The sequence below is a fragment of the Leuresthes tenuis genome, unplaced genomic scaffold, assembly GCF_036924035.1.
Source record: "Leuresthes tenuis unplaced genomic scaffold, fLeuTen1.0.hap1 SCAF_3, whole genome shotgun sequence".
In the NCBI taxonomy this organism is placed as follows: Eukaryota; Metazoa; Chordata; class Actinopteri; order Atheriniformes; family Atherinopsidae; genus Leuresthes; species Leuresthes tenuis.
In genome coordinates, this window is record NW_027325357.1 from 19060997 (window position 1) to 19079099 (window position 18103).

The 18103-nt window shown below is 42.5% G+C and overlaps 1 protein-coding gene across 1 annotated transcript; it reads left to right on the top strand.

Annotated features, from left to right (window-relative positions):
* Positions 1-339: 339 nt before the first annotated feature.
* esyt1b (extended synaptotagmin-like protein 1b) lies at positions 340-17573 on the top strand. The gene is made up of 52 exons (XM_072382327.1): positions 340-1007; positions 2012-2053; positions 3052-3186; positions 3296-3369; positions 3467-3539; positions 3653-3742; positions 3911-3966; positions 4099-4219; positions 4309-4485; positions 4739-4821; positions 5034-5082; positions 5177-5266; positions 5361-5456; positions 5952-6023; positions 6128-6214; positions 6312-6461; positions 6574-6687; positions 6796-6972; positions 7087-7172; positions 7255-7303; positions 7557-7646; positions 7732-7827; positions 7927-7998; positions 8091-8177; positions 8264-8410; positions 8635-8741; positions 8837-9014; positions 9127-9303; positions 9395-9477; positions 9815-9863; positions 9947-10036; positions 10217-10312; positions 10623-10694; positions 11245-11331; positions 11414-11560; positions 11646-11782; positions 11917-12049; positions 12132-12226; positions 12353-12485; positions 13264-13440; positions 13552-13634; positions 14228-14276; positions 14396-14485; positions 14634-14729; positions 14828-14899; positions 15005-15091; positions 15241-15387; positions 15480-15622; positions 15706-15837; positions 15918-16020; positions 16277-16326; positions 16788-17573. Exons 1-52 carry the CDS (start codon positions 642-644, stop codon positions 16813-16815), a joined length of 5520 nt encoding a protein of 1839 aa, XP_072238428.1. The 5' UTR covers positions 340-641; the 3' UTR covers positions 16816-17573.
* The last annotated feature ends 530 nt before the right edge of the window (positions 17574-18103 follow it).

Sequence of the window (18103 nt, forward strand, 5' to 3'; positions counted from 1 at the left end):
ATTTTTTATTTGTTTTAATAGAATATGAGAAAGAAACACGCCTATATGATCACATAACAAATTAAATCCCTGATGTGTTTTAGTCATAAAATCTCGCGTGATACCTGATTTAGGGATTAAATTTGAAATGCGATAGAAGAGCATAAAGTACAGTGCAGTAATGTGGTCTCCAACAGACAAGTGATATTGCTTTTAGTGGGCTAGGGATGTTATATTTCAATCATTTGTCTTGTAAAAAATGTGTCACGCTGCAGTTATTACACAGAAGTCAGCTGCGTGACGCAGCAGCGAAAACGTGCATATTTCTGTGTGCCAGTGGGCGTGTTTTCATCCAGCTAACGGGACTGGGCGAGGCACAGAACTTGCTGCTTCTTGTGGACTCGTACTCACTCAGAAAAGCTGCAACAACCAAACGGCAATAAATATGTTTTAATACTATTAAAAAAAAATAAAATAAAAAGATGCAGCGTGGGCGAACCGTGACTAAGTGACTACATCGGTACAGTTCACGTGTAGCGAGCCGTAGCTGACGTTAGATATGAAACTTTAACCCCTCGGTAAGTTCCGACACAGTTTTATCCGAGTATCTTTTATCCAGCGGGTTCAAATAACTAGGAATTTTTTTTTGAGAGGACGCCACCATGCAGAGCGAAAAATCCGAGCCGACTGAACCGAAGGGTGCCGAGTGTCCGAGCGCGAGCGGCTCTGAGGAGAAAGCACCGAGCACCGCGGCGGCTGAGGCCACTCAGCCAAACGGGATAAGTGCCGTCGCGGTGCTGATGACCTTCGGCAAATGTCTGGGCGCCTTGCTCCCCGTCTATCTCGCCGGTTACTACCGGGTGAGCACCAGTCTGCTGGTGTTCGGCATGATGGTCTACACGGGATGGAAACATGCCCGAGAGGCAAAGGAGGAGCGCCTCAGGTCAGCTATTCAGATGATCAGCAACGAGGAGGAGGAGTATACGTTCAGAAAAGTGTCCAAAATCAAGCGAGATCTTCCTGCATGGGTAAGATAACAACAGACCGCAGAAAAACAGGGAGCAGTGTCTTCCACTGCTCCCTCTGACCTGTAGTAACCTCTCACTATTAAACGGAAAGAAAATAAAGTGTATAATCATAACCTCCTTATAGGACTTTAAGGACTGTTGGAGTGTTTACAGAAAAACAACCACATCTTTTTTTTTTTTTTTTTGCTAAATCACAGTCTACAATCTATCCCTTTCGATAGAAAACACGACCCGATTGCTTTTGGGTCTTCAGTGAAAAATGCATGCAATCAGACGTGCAGTGGTCTTGTTTTTGTTTTAAACAATACTTCCACCTCAGCACTTGCTGATTTTGTTTTAAACGTCATTGAAACTACGTAGGCAAATTCTTAGTGCATTGCAGCAACTTCGGAACCACTTGCACCGTTTAACATCTCTGCAACTGTAATCAAAGATGGCTGGAGTGTGCCAAACAGTCCTCAGTTCATGTATTCCTCCCTTGGAGTAGAATTGTTATGGTAAAACCCACATGGGCGTGTTTTACTCGGAGCATGCCAACACACCCAAATGAGGTTCCTGTGGGTTCCTCTTAGGTGAGTGATTTCCGTAATAGCTTGTATAACCAGAAGTATTTAAAAAAAAAAGAAGTGCAGCTCTGCATTGTTCTCCTGTGTCCATTCAGTCGTTTTCTGTTCATCTGTTGTTGAACAAATGGCATGTGTTCAGATTCATTAAAAACAAACATTAAAAGCACCTAGTTTGCAAAAGTATCTACACTTCTCTGAAGGGATCTTTGACCTGGGATTCCATTTATCTGCATTTTTTTGCTTTTGTAAATATTATTAGCTTTCTCCTTTCTTTACTCGGTGGAAAAGAAAAATCCATGTCAAATTATGTCAACAATGTAACTGATGATATTTCCAGAATATCCTTTTTTTGACTGAATCATTTGCCCGTCCTGTTGTGTGCTTATCCGACTCTAGAAACAAATGAAATATTCCCATGAATTTTCTTTCCTTCTCCAGGTAAACTTTCCAGATGTTGAGAAGGTTGAATGGCTAAATAAGGTAAGATATCAGCCATTTCCTACTTAGTTTGTTCGATCTTTTTATTGTATGATTTTCCATTCTTTCATAAACAGAAGAAGAAGAAAAAAGCGCACTTTTGTCCACGCAAAGCCCCAGCTGTTGCGATGACTGACACTTGGTAGCGTATGTTTGGTTAATAGCTGGTGCTACCTGATTGACAGTAGCACTGCTGCTGCTGCTGCCATGAAAAGGCCACACCCCCAGCAGTGTGTGTTGTCTGTACTGCAGAGAGCAGGCCCAGCGCCAGGCAACCCCCTCAACATTTCCATTTCATTGCAGCCAGCCAGGCTAACGGGAAGGGGGAGGAGCTGGTTAGTCCCCTCAAACTAAATAAAACTGCAGTCCCTTTGCACTTCCAGCCCAGAGAAACTAAGGCCAGTAATAAGCGCGTAAAAAAACAAACATTTTTCTTGCTATCAGCACCACGGGATCTAAGCTTCAGACGACAGACAAAGAATCGGTTTGAGAGCTGCTACTGGAGGGATGGTCAGCAGATTCCCTTTGTCCTCCACAGGAGCAGGCAGCTGATGACTCACTCGCCACTAATGCCAGACTATAACCAACTTCTTTTTTTTTTTTTTTTCTCCCTAAGTCGCAAAGGCACACAACCAAACACTGCCTCTGCTTTTAGATTCTGTCCCAGTAAGACCCAATCTGAGGTCTGAACAAGTTTGTATCACTGCCTTAATATTCAGTTAAAAGTGCACCACTGCCACATGCAGTGCACAGAGTCCATTGTAAGCACCAGAATAAGAAGACGAACAGCTGAGAAGGCTCAACTGGCTCCAGCTGTCTCTGTTACTCTTATGGCATTGCTCATGGAATCCAAAGAATCTGACAGATAGTTTGATACGGAATTGCTAAAGTGCCAAAGTATAGTTACAGGAGCAGTCTGCGCGCTGCAGGGATTCGCATTGTGTGGGATGTTTGTTACCTGTAAAAGCCTCCTTATACCCTGTGATTGGTGTCCTGGCCAGGTGCTGCAGCAGGTGTGGCCCTTTGTTGGCCAGTACCTTGAGAAGCTGCTGATAGAAACCATCGCTCCATCCATCAGAGCCTCAAGCAACCACCTCCAGACCCTCAGCTTCACCAAGGTGGACATGGGAGATAAGGTGACGGCATTGAGAGCGTAATTATACTACGACACTGTTGTATAGTTTCACACAAATTATTCGCACTTTTTTTTTAATGGTATGCAAATGTGCTTTCTCTTTGCTTCAGGCTATGAAAGTTGTGGGTATCAAGGCGCACACAGAGAATGATAAGGGACAAGTCCTGCTAGATCTGTACATCAGGTGACTGTTTGTCCTTTCCTCTGTGTGCTTCTGTGTACCGTTTAAGTGCTTTTGGAAGACATTATTGAAGATTATCTTTTCGTTCCTCCATCGGCAGCTATGTTGGCAATGTAGAGATCAACGTTGAAGTAAAAAGATACTTCTGCAAAGCTGGAGTCAAAGGAATACAGGTGGGTCCTCTCATCCAGCCTTTAAAGTCTTGGCAACATGGAAAATTTGGATCCAAAGAAGGAGCCTTTCTGTGAATCACATTCATTTCTCACTCAGTCTTTCTGTTTTGAAGCTCCATGGGATGATGCGGGTGATTCTGGAGCCTCTGATTGGAGATGTGCCCATAGTGGGGGCAGTCACCATGTTTTTCATACAGCGGCCAGTACGTCTATCTGCTTTCACCTCTATTTGTCCTTTCCTTGTTGCACCCCCAATCCCCATTACTGTGACTATCGCGTGTCCCTGTATACTCTTGCCAGCCTTTCATGTTATTGCTTTCCTGTCAATCCCCATTGATTACTGTGTTTTCTTCTGTCTCGTGTCTTCTCAGAAACTGGACATCAATTGGACTGGATTGACTAATTTGTTGGACATTCCTGGACTGAAGTGAGTCAGGCTTAAAATAACAGCCACTTAGTAAAAACATGAGCAATGGTCACAACCTTCTTTTAGTCATAATCTGAAGTATTTTGAGCATTTCCCGTTTTCCTACTGAAATGTTGCTGTTATTTGTTGCAGTGTCATGTCAGACAGTATGATCATGGATGCCATTGCCTCCTTCTTAGTGCTTCCCAACCGTCTGGTTGTCCCACTGGTCCCTGGTTTGCATGTGGCTCACCTGCGCTGTCCTTTGCCCAGGGTGAAACCCGAATACATCCCAGCACATCGAAGCTACGTGAATTCCCATCTCAGAGAACACCGTTATATTAACCTCTTTCTCTTTCTTAGGGTGTGGTACGTATCCACCTGCTGGAGGCACAGAGTCTGGCTGCTAAAGACAACTATGTACGAGGTGTCATGGCTGGCTTGTCTGACCCCTATGCTATATTAAGGGTGGGCCCTCAGACCTTCACCTCCAAACACATTGATAACACAGACTCTCCCAAGTGGGAAGAAATGTATGAGGTGAGGAAGAAGAAGAAATATTCAGAACATTTGACATTTGTGCCATCCCTCCATTACATGTGCAAATGATGAAAGATTCAGTGTTTGTCATTGATGTATACATAACAGTGTCATTTCACATTTGGGGGATTGGAGACTTATATGGATGGCTCTTACGATGAGTTGATTTAGCATCCAATGGGATGAATGCTGGCAGCTTCCACATAGACCCCCCTCTCAGGCCTCATGTCCTTATGCATGTCCTGTACATCAGGTTTTAGTCCACGAAGTGCCTGGTCAGGAGTTGGAGGTGGAGGTTTATGACAAAGACACAGACCAGGACGATTTCCTGGGAAGGTACATGTGCATAATTCATGTCTTTTGTTCACTTTTCACCATTCATGTGTCACCTGTCATGAACAACGAGAAAGAGTCCACAACACTAGATAATTTACTTTAGAATTTACTATAAATGTAAGTTACATAAACGTCTTTCTATGCGATGAATGCTTTCTATTTGTGCAACCAGTAGTATTGGTCATTTAATTTTACTCTGATCCTTGATGTAGGACCAAACTGGATTTGGGCATTGTGAAGAAATCCATTGTTGTTGATGATGTGAGTGAAGAGCTGTTATCACTTTAATCACATTTTCTATAGATAATTTTAGGACCATGGATTAGTAAACGTATGTCTGTCTCTGTCCTCTCAGTGGTTCACTTTGAAGGACACTTCAACTGGACGGGTGCATTTCAGACTGGAGTGGTTGGCCTTGCTGCCCAGCACGGATCGATTAGAGCAGGTTGGACTCTTTCATTTCCACTGATGCATTGCTCTGTCAGCGCTTTATTAGGATTTATCCTGTGTCATTCATTGTGTGTTTGCAATTTCCACAGATCCTAAAGAGAAATGAGAGTGTCACCACCAAGACGTCTGATCCCCCTTCTTCTGCCATCTTGGTTGTGTATCTGGACAAGGCTGAGGCACTTCCTGTGAGTCAAATATCTCTAACCTCTCAGCCCACAGCCGTGCACAGCTCAGAGCCGCTTCCTGTGTGGTTAAACCGAAGCAGAGCAGTAAATGCCATCTGTCTCACACTCCGTGTCTTTGTTGCCTTGATCTCAAATCCCAATTACACTGCTGAACTGTGGAGGAATATGGCGACAAATAAAATGCATGTTGCTCACTCTCCTAATTTCTGCTGTCATATTGAGCTCAATAAAGAGCAACGGTTACAAAATCCTTAGAGTGAAACCCAGCCTTTGTGGGTGGTTTTTGCAGACTTCCTGATTATGCCATGCAGCACGAGGCTTTCTTTCAGTTATTTGTGCCGTTTCCATGGTAGCCTCGAGCACATTGTCGTTGCCCACCACGTGTTTCAGAATGGCAGATAAGCGTGTTTATTGCGCTGCTCTTGGTTACAGAATTCCATTGCTCATATGACTTACTGTGTGTTCAAAATTCGCCTGAAAATGTGTCTCATTTAGATGAAGAAGGGAAATAAAGAGCCCAACCCCATGGTGCAGGTGTCTGTGCAGGACATCACTAGAGAGAGCAAGGTATATCTGCTGGGAAAGCAGCTATTAAAAATCCTAATTAAAAATACTGTAAATGATGCTTCCTTTCCTTCTTTTTGATATGCGTATGGTTTATTTGTCATTAGACTTGTTACACAACTGTTAATCCGGAGTGGGAAGAAGCTTTTACCTTCTTCATTCAAGATCCTCGCAAACAGAACTTAAACATTCAGGTAACAGTCAATAAAATCAGATCTTATGCACTAAACTTTGTGTTTTGGAGACAAAAGTCAAAGCAGCTGTTGTCTTAACTTGGCTTTCTTCAATCAGGTAAAGGATGCTGACCGTGTGCAGACTTTGGGCAGTTTGACCATCCCACTGTCCCGCATACTGGCAAATTCTGCTCTTTCCATGGACCAGTGGTTCCAGCTGGAAAATTCTGGATCAGCCAGTCGTGTGTATATCAACGCTGTCCTCAGGGTAGATGGCTACGATGTTTATTTACTACTCCTACACTGAATTGAAGGAAAAGATAGTTTTAGAGTTTTAGTTTTGGCTCTCTGTGTCTCAACTTTTCCCCACTTCAACGTAGGTCTTGTGGTTAGATGAGGAACGCATTTCATCTGATGTGTCATCTAACCTGGCAGCTGGATCGTCCAAACAGCTGGCCCAACAGACCTCCCCTCATCCTAGCTTTGCAACAGAGGTAATGGAAGGGCTTCTGTGTCTTCCTTTCCAAACAAAAACATGTTTGTTGTAAATGTTCTTTTTTTAAATATATTTAAGCCTTTAATTTGATTAATTTTCCCCTCAGGGACTGCTGAGAATTCACCTACTGGCAGGACAGAATCTCATACCAAAAGATAATCTGATGGGCGGCATGGTTAAAGGCAAGAGCGATCCCTATGTCAAGATCAACATCGGGGGTGAAACCTTCACAAGCCACGTTATCAAGTACAATCTTAACCCTACCTGGAATGAGATGTATGAGGTGAATACGGGTGAACTGCTATAAACCTTAAAGCATTTATACGTGTAATGTCTTTGTGCCGTTTCACTGGTACAAGAGCGTCCGTTGAAATTTATGACTTGGTTTGTCACTCAGGTGATTCTAACCCAACTTCCAGGCCAGGAGCTGCATGTGGAGGTGTTTGATAAAGACATGGACATGAAGGATGACTTCATGGGCAGGTAACTGTCTGAGATTGAGTTACCATCTTTGCTAATTCGATTCTACATGATGTATTCTAAACTCGTATTTCATGACTTGCAGGTTGAAGGTCAGCTTGAAGGACATCATTGAGTCTCAGTACACTGATCAGGTGGGCAGATGCTGCGTTTTTATTCATATATTTATTCATATTTTCATAAGAGGGTAGAGTGAAGAAAAAGCAGGAGCAGCCTGTAGTCCTTCAGTATTCTCCTGTATGGGTTCATGTGGTATTTTTGGAGGAATGGAGGGCTTTGATGTCATTTCTAAAGTTACTTAATTGAAGCAACTCAGCGTGATGGTGTTTCCTGTTGGGACCAGATCCAGTTGTTCCCACTTGAAAATGTTTTCTCCTTATTTGTCAGTGGTACACTCTCAGTGATGTGAAGTCTGGCCGAATTCACTTGGTGCTGGAATGGGTTACAACGGCTTCAGAGCCAGACAGACTGGACCAGGTCGGTGTTATCACACTAAGTCATAGATTGATGAGCACTCTGCGGCGAGCTTTATTCATCGCTCAGTTCTTTCCTGTGGATTTAGGTCCTTCAGTTCTACTCCAGGCAGTCCTACCAGAACAAGGCAGTGCCCTCTGCTGGTCTACTCTTTGTGTATGTCGAGCAAGCAGATGGTTTACCAGTGAGTCTTTTAATAAAACATGTGAGGGAAGACGTGTAGAATAAGAAATTTACTTTTGAACTCCCAAGTAACGCGACTGCCTGATCTTTCTTTTTTCAGGTGAAAAAGAGTGGAAAGGATCCAAAAGTAGGAGCAGAGATAACTCTTAGAGAAATGTCTCGTAAAACTACAGTAAGACCCCAAAACCTCACTCAGATAATGCGGGACTGTATGCTGAGAACTTGCAGTTGCTCAGTAATTTTAATGTCACATCTTTTTTGAAGGTGTGCGATCGTACAACATCACCTCGGTGGAATGAGGCATTCTGCTTCCTGGTTCGTGATCCCAGAGAGGATATTCTTTTGATTAAGGTAAGCAGCCTGTCTTACAGATGTAAAGAGAGACAGCTCTCATGGATATAGCCCTGCGCTAATTTTTAGCCCTGCATTTGTTTCAGCTCTCTCACAGTTGGACCCTGCCCATTGGTTCTCTGATTGTTCCTATAAGAGAACTGCTGTCTGAACCGGAACTGGCACTGGATCAGTGGTTCCATCTGGATGGAGCTTCACCAGAAAGTCAGATCCTTCTGAGGACTGAACTCAAGGTGGGATACTATTTTTCCTGTTGATGTTTTGCGTTGTTGTTTGTTTATCTCGGTTCAAGTATTTAACGAATGTCTCATAAGTGACTAATTTTCCTTGAATATCTCTTTTCACCTTTGCTGTTCGGTTGTCTCTGTTTTGAATCGATCATTATTTTTCTTGTGAGAGTAGCATCTTGTCATGAGGTTGCTTTGTTGTTGTTATAATAAAATAAACCTAATTACAGATGCTGATTCCCAGCAAATGCCCCGGTGCTACTGCAAAGGCAAAGGTCACCGTGGGATCAGACTCGGCCTCAGCTCAGCACCAACAGGAGACAGACACAGTAGTCAAGTGAGATAGAAACATCAGAAAAGTTTGTTTTTTTTACTTTTTGATTGCTGGCTTGTCTTTTTCTCGTGCGTTATTGCTGGTCTTTTTATTCGTAGGTCAAGTTCAGTGGACACTCCACCTGTGGAGACGATCGTTTCTTCAGTGATTTTGGATGAAGAGGTTAAAGAAAAAGAGACTGAAGCTGAAGTAAATGAAGATTACGTGGAAGAATCACTGACCCCTGCCATAACACAACCGCCCCATACTTCTCCAGATGTCAGCTTTGCCAGTGAGGTAACGTCACCAACTGACTTGGTCAACAAGTTGTGGCGTACAGCAGCATATGCAAGAAACTGACCAATGTTCTTTATAAGGCAATAAATATTTGAATATATCCTTTGTGCAGGGGCTCCTGAGAATCATCCTGCTGGAAGCCCAGAATCTGGTTGCCAAAGATAACATGATGGGCGGCATGGTGATGGGCAAGAGTGATCCCTATGCCAAGATCAGTGTCGGAGAGGTGCTGTTTAAGAGCGATGTGGTCAAGGATAATCTCAGCCCAGTTTGGAATGAGATGTATGAGGTGAGTAGCAGCGATACTAGATGGGCAGTGATAGCAGATGTTAGTCCCCACATTTTTATTCATTAGCCTGAACTGCTCTGTGTTCCGGCAGGTGGTAATGAGGCCTCAGGCAGGACAGGAGGTGCAGGTGGAGCTGTATGATAAAGATATGGACAAAGATGACTTCTTGGGCAGGTGAGGGTAAAGGGGGAAGCTTCCAGTTGTTCAGTAATGGCTGGTAGGCTCCTTGTTATCTTTTTTTTAGCTGGATCATAAAAATGTTTAAAAACATTATTATTTGACCATAACTGTAGAACAAAACTCAACAAAACTCGGTCTGAAGAAGAAAAAAAATGAATGTAAATATAAGGCTTGCTGTAGTGTTTATAAAGTGATAATAGTTGAAAACAAGATGGTAAAGGAAATAGAGATTTTCTTTCCTTTTGTGCAAATGAACCTTTCAAAGGTCATCATATTATTGAGATACACTTTAATCTTCCATCATCTGCATTTTCTTCTTCACTGTAAACAGGTTCAAAGTCAGTGTTGCAGACATAATCCATTCCCAGTACATGGACCAAGTGGGTATTATCTTTGCACTATATCTACCTTTGTGTTGCCGTGGTGTAATTGTAGGCTGAGATTCTGTCTGACTCTGTTTCAGTGGTACACCCTGAATGATGTAAAGTCTGGCCGTGTTCGTCTGATACTAGAGTGGGTGCCGACAGTGTCCCATAATGACACCTTGGACCAGGTTAGTGCAGCTTATATCCTGTCGGTATTTCTTCCTCTGTTCTCGCACAGTATATTCGAATCGCTTGTGTTTCATAAGTCTTTCGTATTTGTGCCATTTTGTTCCCCGCCTGTCTGCATTCATTGTCCTCATCTTTGCTGAGTCACTCTGATGTATTTTTGATGTGATTCCCGGCTGCAGGTGATGCAGCTGCAGTCTCTCCAGTCTTACCAGAACAAGGCTGTTCCCTCTGCAGCACTGCTCTTTGTTCACGTGGACAGAGCACACTCGTTGCCTGTGAGTCCCCTGTCTTTTTCTACACTGAGAGATACAATAGGAGGTCTGCTGCCTCGGGATTAAAGATAGGCAGGAGTTTGAAAAACATGCACTGCTTAAGAGATGTAAAAAAGAGACGCTTTTAAGATGCAACCACTGATTTAAAACGAGAATGATTTATGGTTGCTTTTAGCTCAACTGTTTCCTGTTTTTTTTGGATTTTATGAGTCCTGTTATGAAGCATGAATGCAGTATTTGTTTTATACTTAAGTGGGGAGTGAAAACAAACTATTCAGATAATGTCATGTGTTGTTTGTCTTTCCATGTCCAGTTTAAGAAAAGTGGAAAGGAGCCCAAAGCCGGAGCTGAGCTTGTGTTTGGAAACACAACTTACAGAACTAAGGTACAACCTAACTCACACAAACCTGAAACAAACACACACAGTCTTTAGGTGTGCAAACATGGTACATCGGTCAAGCTATTACTGTATTTATCTATAATGGAGATGAGTAAATACATTTTAATAATTTAGATATTACATTTTCGCAGAACTCTCCAAATGAGCTGTGTTGGTAAATTGTTTAAATGTCGATACATAAAAATGTCAAGTTCTGCCTCTTGACTGGTTGAATTAAAGAAAGAAAAAATCTGTCCATCTGTTCAAAACACCAGTTAAAGCTTTATGGAAGAAGAAACCATGAAACTGAAGTGCAATAAACATGCACTATATAATTATAATAATAATAATAATAATAACACATTTTATTTAGAGGCACCTTTCATGGCACTCAAGGTCACCTTACAAAACAGCAACAAAAATAATTAAATAAAATAAAATATAAAATCACTAAGAGCAAAGAGCGTTAGAGGGAGTAGGCCTGTTTAAAAAGATGGGTTTTCAGTTGGGATTATATCCATATATCCTGGTTAATAATGATTTATTCTGCCGGAAGGTCTGTGATCGCACCACATCGCCTGAGTGGAGTGAAGCATTCTACTTCTTGGTTCGTGACCCCGAAGAGGAGATGCTCATAGTGAAGGTGGATGTGCTGAATGTTTCATGATTTAAATGAACAGTATTTGACAGCTGTGACTGACACAGAAATGTCGTGGTATCTGTAGTTATCTAGCGCATGGGACCAGCCAATGGGGTCTCTGGTGCTTCCTGTACGAGAGCTGCTCGCTGAACCCCAGCTGGTCCTGGACAAGTGGATGCATCTGGATGGAGCTTTGCCTGAAAGTGAAATCCTCCTTAGGGCTGAGCTCAAGGTAGGAGTGTATATAAACCCATGTGAATGAGTTCCTTTCTGATTGACGCAGAGAAAATCAACAGGACGTTTTTTTTAACTCACAGATCCTCAGCACACGGATGTCAGAAGTTCCACAGCCGTCTGCAGCTGGTTCAAAGAGTGAAGTTATGATCGCCCCCACGGAAAAGATGCTTACAGCAGCTAGTGAGGAGGAAGAAAGCTCTGACCTGCCAACAAATGAGTGAGTGATTTGTATCTACATCAAAACGGCTGCTGAGTGGGAATCCAGTAAGCCCAGTCCAACTTTGAGTTTTTAGCATCCCTAAAAGATGATATTCGAATCATTTCAGCGCAGTGTGTTTTGTTTGTGGTTAGATTTCTTGCCGTATCAGACCAGCCTCCTCAACCCGAAGCACGAGCAGCGGCTGCGGCCTCCTCTACAGCAATGGTCACTCCCACAGAACCGGCCGTCATTCACTCAGCACATGATTCATTACCTTCTCCTGCAGTGAGTCACACCACCAAAAATGCAGTAGTTACTACGTTCTTGTCATATGTTTTCACCTTTGTAACTTTAACTTTTTTTTCAGCAGGTGGAAGAACCCGCAGATGCAGATGAGCATCCCACAAGGTCACATGCAGCTGTTAAAGGAGACTCTGAGCCACATCAAGTCCAAACAGAGGGGTGAGCTCAAAATCCCAACAAATCTATGTATTCTTTTAATACTTACCATTAACTTCTCTAGTTTTCAGAAAGTGATAAAAATCTAGCAATGGAATGTATTACTTTCTACTTTGTGTGTGAACATAGAGCTGGCTTAGGCGGCCTTGCTCACGCTACAATCACAGGACTTCCCACTGACACCATGAAGCCAACAGAAGTCCTCAAAGTGGGTCCAGTTCTTCCACCTCGCACAGCACCAAGCCAGGATTTTGGTAAAGAGGTGAGTTTGGTTATGATGTTACTGAGTGGTGACTGAATAGTTTCTGTCAGTAACACGCTTGGCCCACCAACCCTCTGCCAAAGTAAACTTACAGCGTGAATGATGCCTTTCATCAGTATGGCTGACAACACAGCAAAGAACGAACCAGAGTGCATGTTAAAAAACGGTCATCTTTTAAAAAATCTTCTATCCGGTTTTCCATCAAATAAATGTCTCACACGGAGTAAAACATAATACTAATAAGAGCATTTCTTTAATTCCCAATCATCAGATGATTAAGGGAACAGATGGTGCCGGGGCTCATTCTGTTGGCTGAGTTTTCTGTATAACTCCTTGTGCTTTTTGCCAAACACTGTGATTGTTCCACTTCGTCTTGTTTTAAAATATCAAGCCAAGCTCTTTTGGGGTGATTTCAGCCCCCTCTGGCGTTTTGGCGGTACTGGTATGTAATCTGTTGAACTTGCACACGTTTGATGGGGAACCTTTGCTAATGAAAACAAGAAAATCAAGTTTTCATAAACTGCAGACATCTAAGTATCCGTCATACAGCCTACTCCAGTGACATAATGTGCACCCAAAGATAGTCAAATGTCAGATTTGTGTCGCGCTAGTAAGGAAAGCATAGCTGACTAGCAGTCTTGCTGTCTCTCGTTGCTGTGTGAAGGGAGCTTATGCTTGTCAATATCAGTGACTCTGAATTGAAAATAGTGACTTCATTACACCAAGCAGCAGATACCTTTCTGCATATTTTCTAACACTTTACATCTTCATCCTGCAGGGGCTGCTGAGGATCCACCTGCTGGAGGCTCAGAATCTGATTGCAAAGGATAACCTGATGGGTGGCATGGTGAAGGGCAAGAGTGATCCCTATGTCAAGATTGCCGTAGGAGGGGCTGCTTTTAAGAGCCACGTTATCAAAGAGAATCTAAACCCAACATGGAATGAGATGTACGAGGTAGGCAGCTTTGAGTTTGAAGTAAGGTATGTTCTTTGGATTATTTCTGATTTGTGTTATTTTTCTATAAATGCGTGTGTGTCTGTTTTTCTTTTTGTTTGTTTTAAACAGGTTGTTTTGAATGGGCACAGTGACCAGGACATCAAGTTTGAAGCGTTTGATAAGGATTTAGATTCCGATGACTTCCTGGGAAGGTGTGTGTCACGTCCAAGATACGTAAATCAGTAATGAGGGTTAAGAAGTGTAAAGTCTGCTGTATGCTTATCTCAGTCTGCAGAAGATAAGCCTGTGACTTCCCACAGCTCTAGATAAAAAACAGTCGGTCCAAAGAAACCCGTCTCTCGTGTTTCTTAGCGACAACTTCATCACCGTTCTTGACTTTATGTAATAACCATCATGCAAGGTTAGCTTAAATAAAGAAGTATAAAGATATTACAACAAGAAGAAGATCAATTGTTTCCCAGTTGATCATCAAGAAATGTAAAATGTTTGCTTTGGTTGAATACTCAATCAAGCTCTGCAGCTGTCAAAACATCTGCAAACATATCCTATCACATGTGAGTAGTTTTATAGAATATTTACCCAAGCAACAACATTTATGAATAGCAGTAAAATATCCCGACAATATGCCCTGTTTTCCTTAAACAGCGAGAATATGTTCCTTTGTCAGTTTTTTTTTTTTTAAATTGTTTGTTATTTGATTGTTTTTTTATTTCCAAAAAGTAAGCAACTTTCTGAAGTTTGAACCTCGTCGTCGTTAATCATTTGCTCGTTCTGGTGTTTACAGATTCACTGTTAAGCTAAATGAGGTCATCAGAGCACAGTACACCGACCAGGTCAGTCAGTAACTTGTGATGATGAGGTTGCACTCTGTGATCTCTGAGCTGTGTTTGTGTTATTTCCTTAAAGGAGGGCAGTTGTCCTGCTGCTTCAACCTTTGCTGTATGTGTTGCAGTGGTTCACTCTACAGGATGTGAAATCTGGACGAGTTCACTTGATTCTCGAATGGGTTCCTACTGTGTCCAATGCAGGCAGACTTGATCAGGTCGGCCACTCGACATTTTTACATCACTCACTCGTTTTTTGAGTGGTAGGCACCAGCCTACTAGATAATGCTGTTCAGGGACTTACAAACACTCAAGGCCCATTGCTCACATTGCAACATAATGATGTTGCTGTGCTCTGTGTTAAAGGTACTGCAGCTTCAGTCCCTCCAGTCTTATCAGAACAAAGCGGTCCCCTCTGCAGCTCTGCTCTTTGTCTACATAGAGGCTGCACATTCCCTACCTGTGAGTCACCTGCAGCTGATTTACACACTGTGCAACAGTTACAAAAAAAAGATATTTGACATAGAATATCACTTGAATGTTTCTCTTTTGCCGCGTAGTTGAAGAAGAGTGGGAAAGAGCCCAAAGCAGGAGCTGAGCTCGTTCTGGGTGAAACCACCTACAAAACCAAAGTGAGACTCTTGATGTTTGCTGCTCTGTGCTTGGCCTATAGTACAGATTAATACATTTTTATTCAAACAACTTATTTTTGTTTCAATTTCGTCCCAACTTTCCAGCTGTGTGATCGCAGCACCAGCCCCCAGTGGAATGAGTCTTTCTATTTCGTGGTCCATGACCCTATACATCAGATGCTTGTGGTGAAGGCAAGACATTTATTTACATCTATTCGTTTGCAGAATTTTGATCTCTGCTTGTCGTGGAGTGCATGGATCCGTGGGCTCAAGCTAACTTAACTTGCATTCGGCAGTGGTAATATCGTTTTGAAGTGATCGTCCTCTCTCTTGCATTGCAGTTGTCCAGTGGCTGGGACCAGCCAATGGGGTCTCTTGTGGTTACTGTTAAGGAGCTGCTTGCGGAGCCTCAGCTGGTCCTGGACCAGTGGTTCCATCTGGATGGAGCCTTATCTGACAGTCAGATCCTGCTGAGGGCTGAACTCAAGGTGATAACAAATTAAAAAAACAAAGGAATTTTAATGAATGAATATGAATACTCTTACTTACTCTTACTGATCAATTTTTCGTTTTTTGATAGATTTTAAATTCCAAAATGGTGGATATGATTGGTGCGGAGACTCTGCCCTGTGCTGCTCCTGGTCCTGGAAACGGGCAGGTGAAGATGTCTCTTTCATATGCCTCACAAGAGAGGAAGCTTGTTGTCATGGTCCATGCCTGCAGGTGTGTGTGTCATAACGCTTACAGTCTAGTTACACAGAAAAGAGACCTGCTTTGCTCAAATGAGCTAATTTCTTTGCACACAGGGGTCTGTTGTCACAAAATAAGGATGGTGTAGACAGCTATGTCTCTCTGATGCTGCTGCCGGACAAAAGTAAGGCCACCAAGAGAAAGACAGCTGTGAAGAAAAGAGACCTCAACCCAGAATACAACGAAAGGTAAACTCATTGTTTCCGTACTTCTGTGCAGGTGTGGTTATCCCTGAACATCCTCACCGTCTTTCTCTGTGTCTTTTTAGGTTTGAGTACGATCTGCCTGAGGAGGAGACAAGATTCAGGCGCCTCAGTGTAACAGTGAAAAACAACTCGGCCTCGTTCAGAAGCCGAGACGTCATTGGACAGGTGGGTCCCTCTCCCAGAACCTCTGCTCTAGAATGTCATGTGACTGCTCCACAACACACTCGCATTAAGAGTAAATATGCACTTGATGTGCTTAGACAGCACACTATAATTTAGCTTGGCTGGTAACTTACTTTGTTGTCGATACATGCCAGTTTTGTCAAAATGTCTCGTCTCTAATGTTTTGACACTGAAATGCACTGAGCTCATGCAGAACCGCTGCGTACACAGCTGCTGATGTGACGTTCCTGTTCTATAGGTGCAGATTGAGTTGGCCCAGATTGACCTGAAGTCTGGTGCTACAGGGTGGTAAGCGACGCACATTCAGCTGCCTCTTACTTTGTTTAAGCGTAGTTGTCTGCATGAAATGTGTCGCATCAAATCAAGTGAATGCCGAAAAGCATTTAAACTTTTCACCAAATAGAAGAATAGTACGTTGGTGGCGTGTCAAATTTTAACGTTTGGAATTGTTCTCATTTTTTTGAAAGAATGCCCGATCACAGCAATTTCTTTTCTGAAATGTCTTTTTACTATTCTCAGTCTAATATGGAGGGAAAACGATGTTTAAATCACAGCGTTCAGTATCACAACTGAGATTCTTTTGCTTTCTGACAGAGAGCCAGAACTTTGCTCAGTCTCTAATAACTTGGTGTTTATAGAGGAACATGAAGTACAGTAGTTTCTATGAATATTTCGAGTGAGGTATTATTCAACTGTGCACTTAGTTTCTTTATTCTTTCAGTGCTTAATCATCTCTGTTCTCATTGCAGGTTTACTCTGATTGACGAAGCCGAGTAGTTGTTCTGCTTGCCGGTCATGCAGTACCGTGATGAGAATTTCATCATTCTGCTGCTCCTCACACCGATGCCTTCTCCTCTGCACCTCTGCACCTCTGTGGCAGCTTTACCTGCATCCATCCTGCTCACTGTGTATGAACATAGTCGCCTGTAGTAAATGCACATATGCTCACCAAAGATAAGTCGGATGAAATAGCAGAGTTCAGTGAAGACGTTGGAATGTCATGATGGAAGGTCGAATTGTCGTGCGAGTAAGTTTAGTTTACGGGTGGAGTTGAGCAAGTGAAAGATGAACAGGCCCAGGAAGAACGATGTCAGATTTTATTGCTTTGTAAGAATGTTTTGAATCTGAGACAATCTTTTTTTTTATATATAAAGTTAAGTGATATTAGATTTTAGTTTTGTTTATGAATGTTGATGCCATTTCAGTATTTTTAACCTTCTTTTACAACAGGCTTACTGTGGAGTTTCTGTCACAGCACTTTGCCTTATGGCTTTTGACAGCGCTTTAAGAAATCATTTTTGTATGTTTCTTTTTTACACTGAACATATCTTTGCTGCACACACTTCACATTATGATGTTTGATTTAGCTTATATCTGCAAAGATTGCATATCAGGTCATATATGTTGGTATCAGTACAAATTATGCACCTTTCACTCTTTGTTGGTTGGCACTATATGGGGTTCTTGGTCAGTTTTACAGCCCCAAATGCAGGAAGAGTTTGGATGGTATTGAAAAGGCTTATTAAAAGAAATGTAAAAAATGAAAAATTGCATTTTATTTGTTGAAGACCATATGAACCCCTCCATCCATCCAATTTCTACACCTGTTTAATCCAAGTCAGGGTTGTGGGGGGCATGGGGCCTATCCCAGCTGTCATTGGGCGAGATGCAGGGTGTCCATCACAGGGCCACGCAGAGATGAACAGTCATGCACTTCATGATTGTCACACCCTAATGAAGTGCGGGCCCCGGTGCGGTCACAGAGTCAGGAGAACAAGAACTCTTAGTTCAAACAAAGTTTATTGGATAACAGAAGATCTCACAAAAAAAGCAAAAAACCAAGGTAATCCAAGAACAGAAAATAATCCACAAAACACCAAGGGTCAGGATCCAGGTCGTGAACCAGACAGGCATAACAAATACATTAACACACGAGCAAAGAAAGGCGGAGAAGACCAGGTATTTAAACTAACGGGGCACTCAAGGGAAGATGGAACACAGGTGAGTTACGAACCAGGTGTCACAGCTGTGGCTGTGACAATGATGACACTAAACTTCTATACAC

Bases quoted from the DNA above. Each gene is read 5' to 3' on its own strand.
- esyt1b (XM_072382327.1), top strand. From the start codon at position 642: ATGCAGAGCGAAAAATCCGAGCCGACTGAACCGAAGGGTGCCGAGTGT. The intron at 6,024-6,127 runs GTATATCTGCTG...ATTTGTCATTAG, and splicing joins ACATCACTAGAGAGAGCAAG to ACTTGTTACACAACTGTTAA. The intron at 9,304-9,394 runs GTGAGTAGCAGC...GTGTTCCGGCAG, and splicing joins TTTGGAATGAGATGTATGAG to GTGGTAATGAGGCCTCAGGC.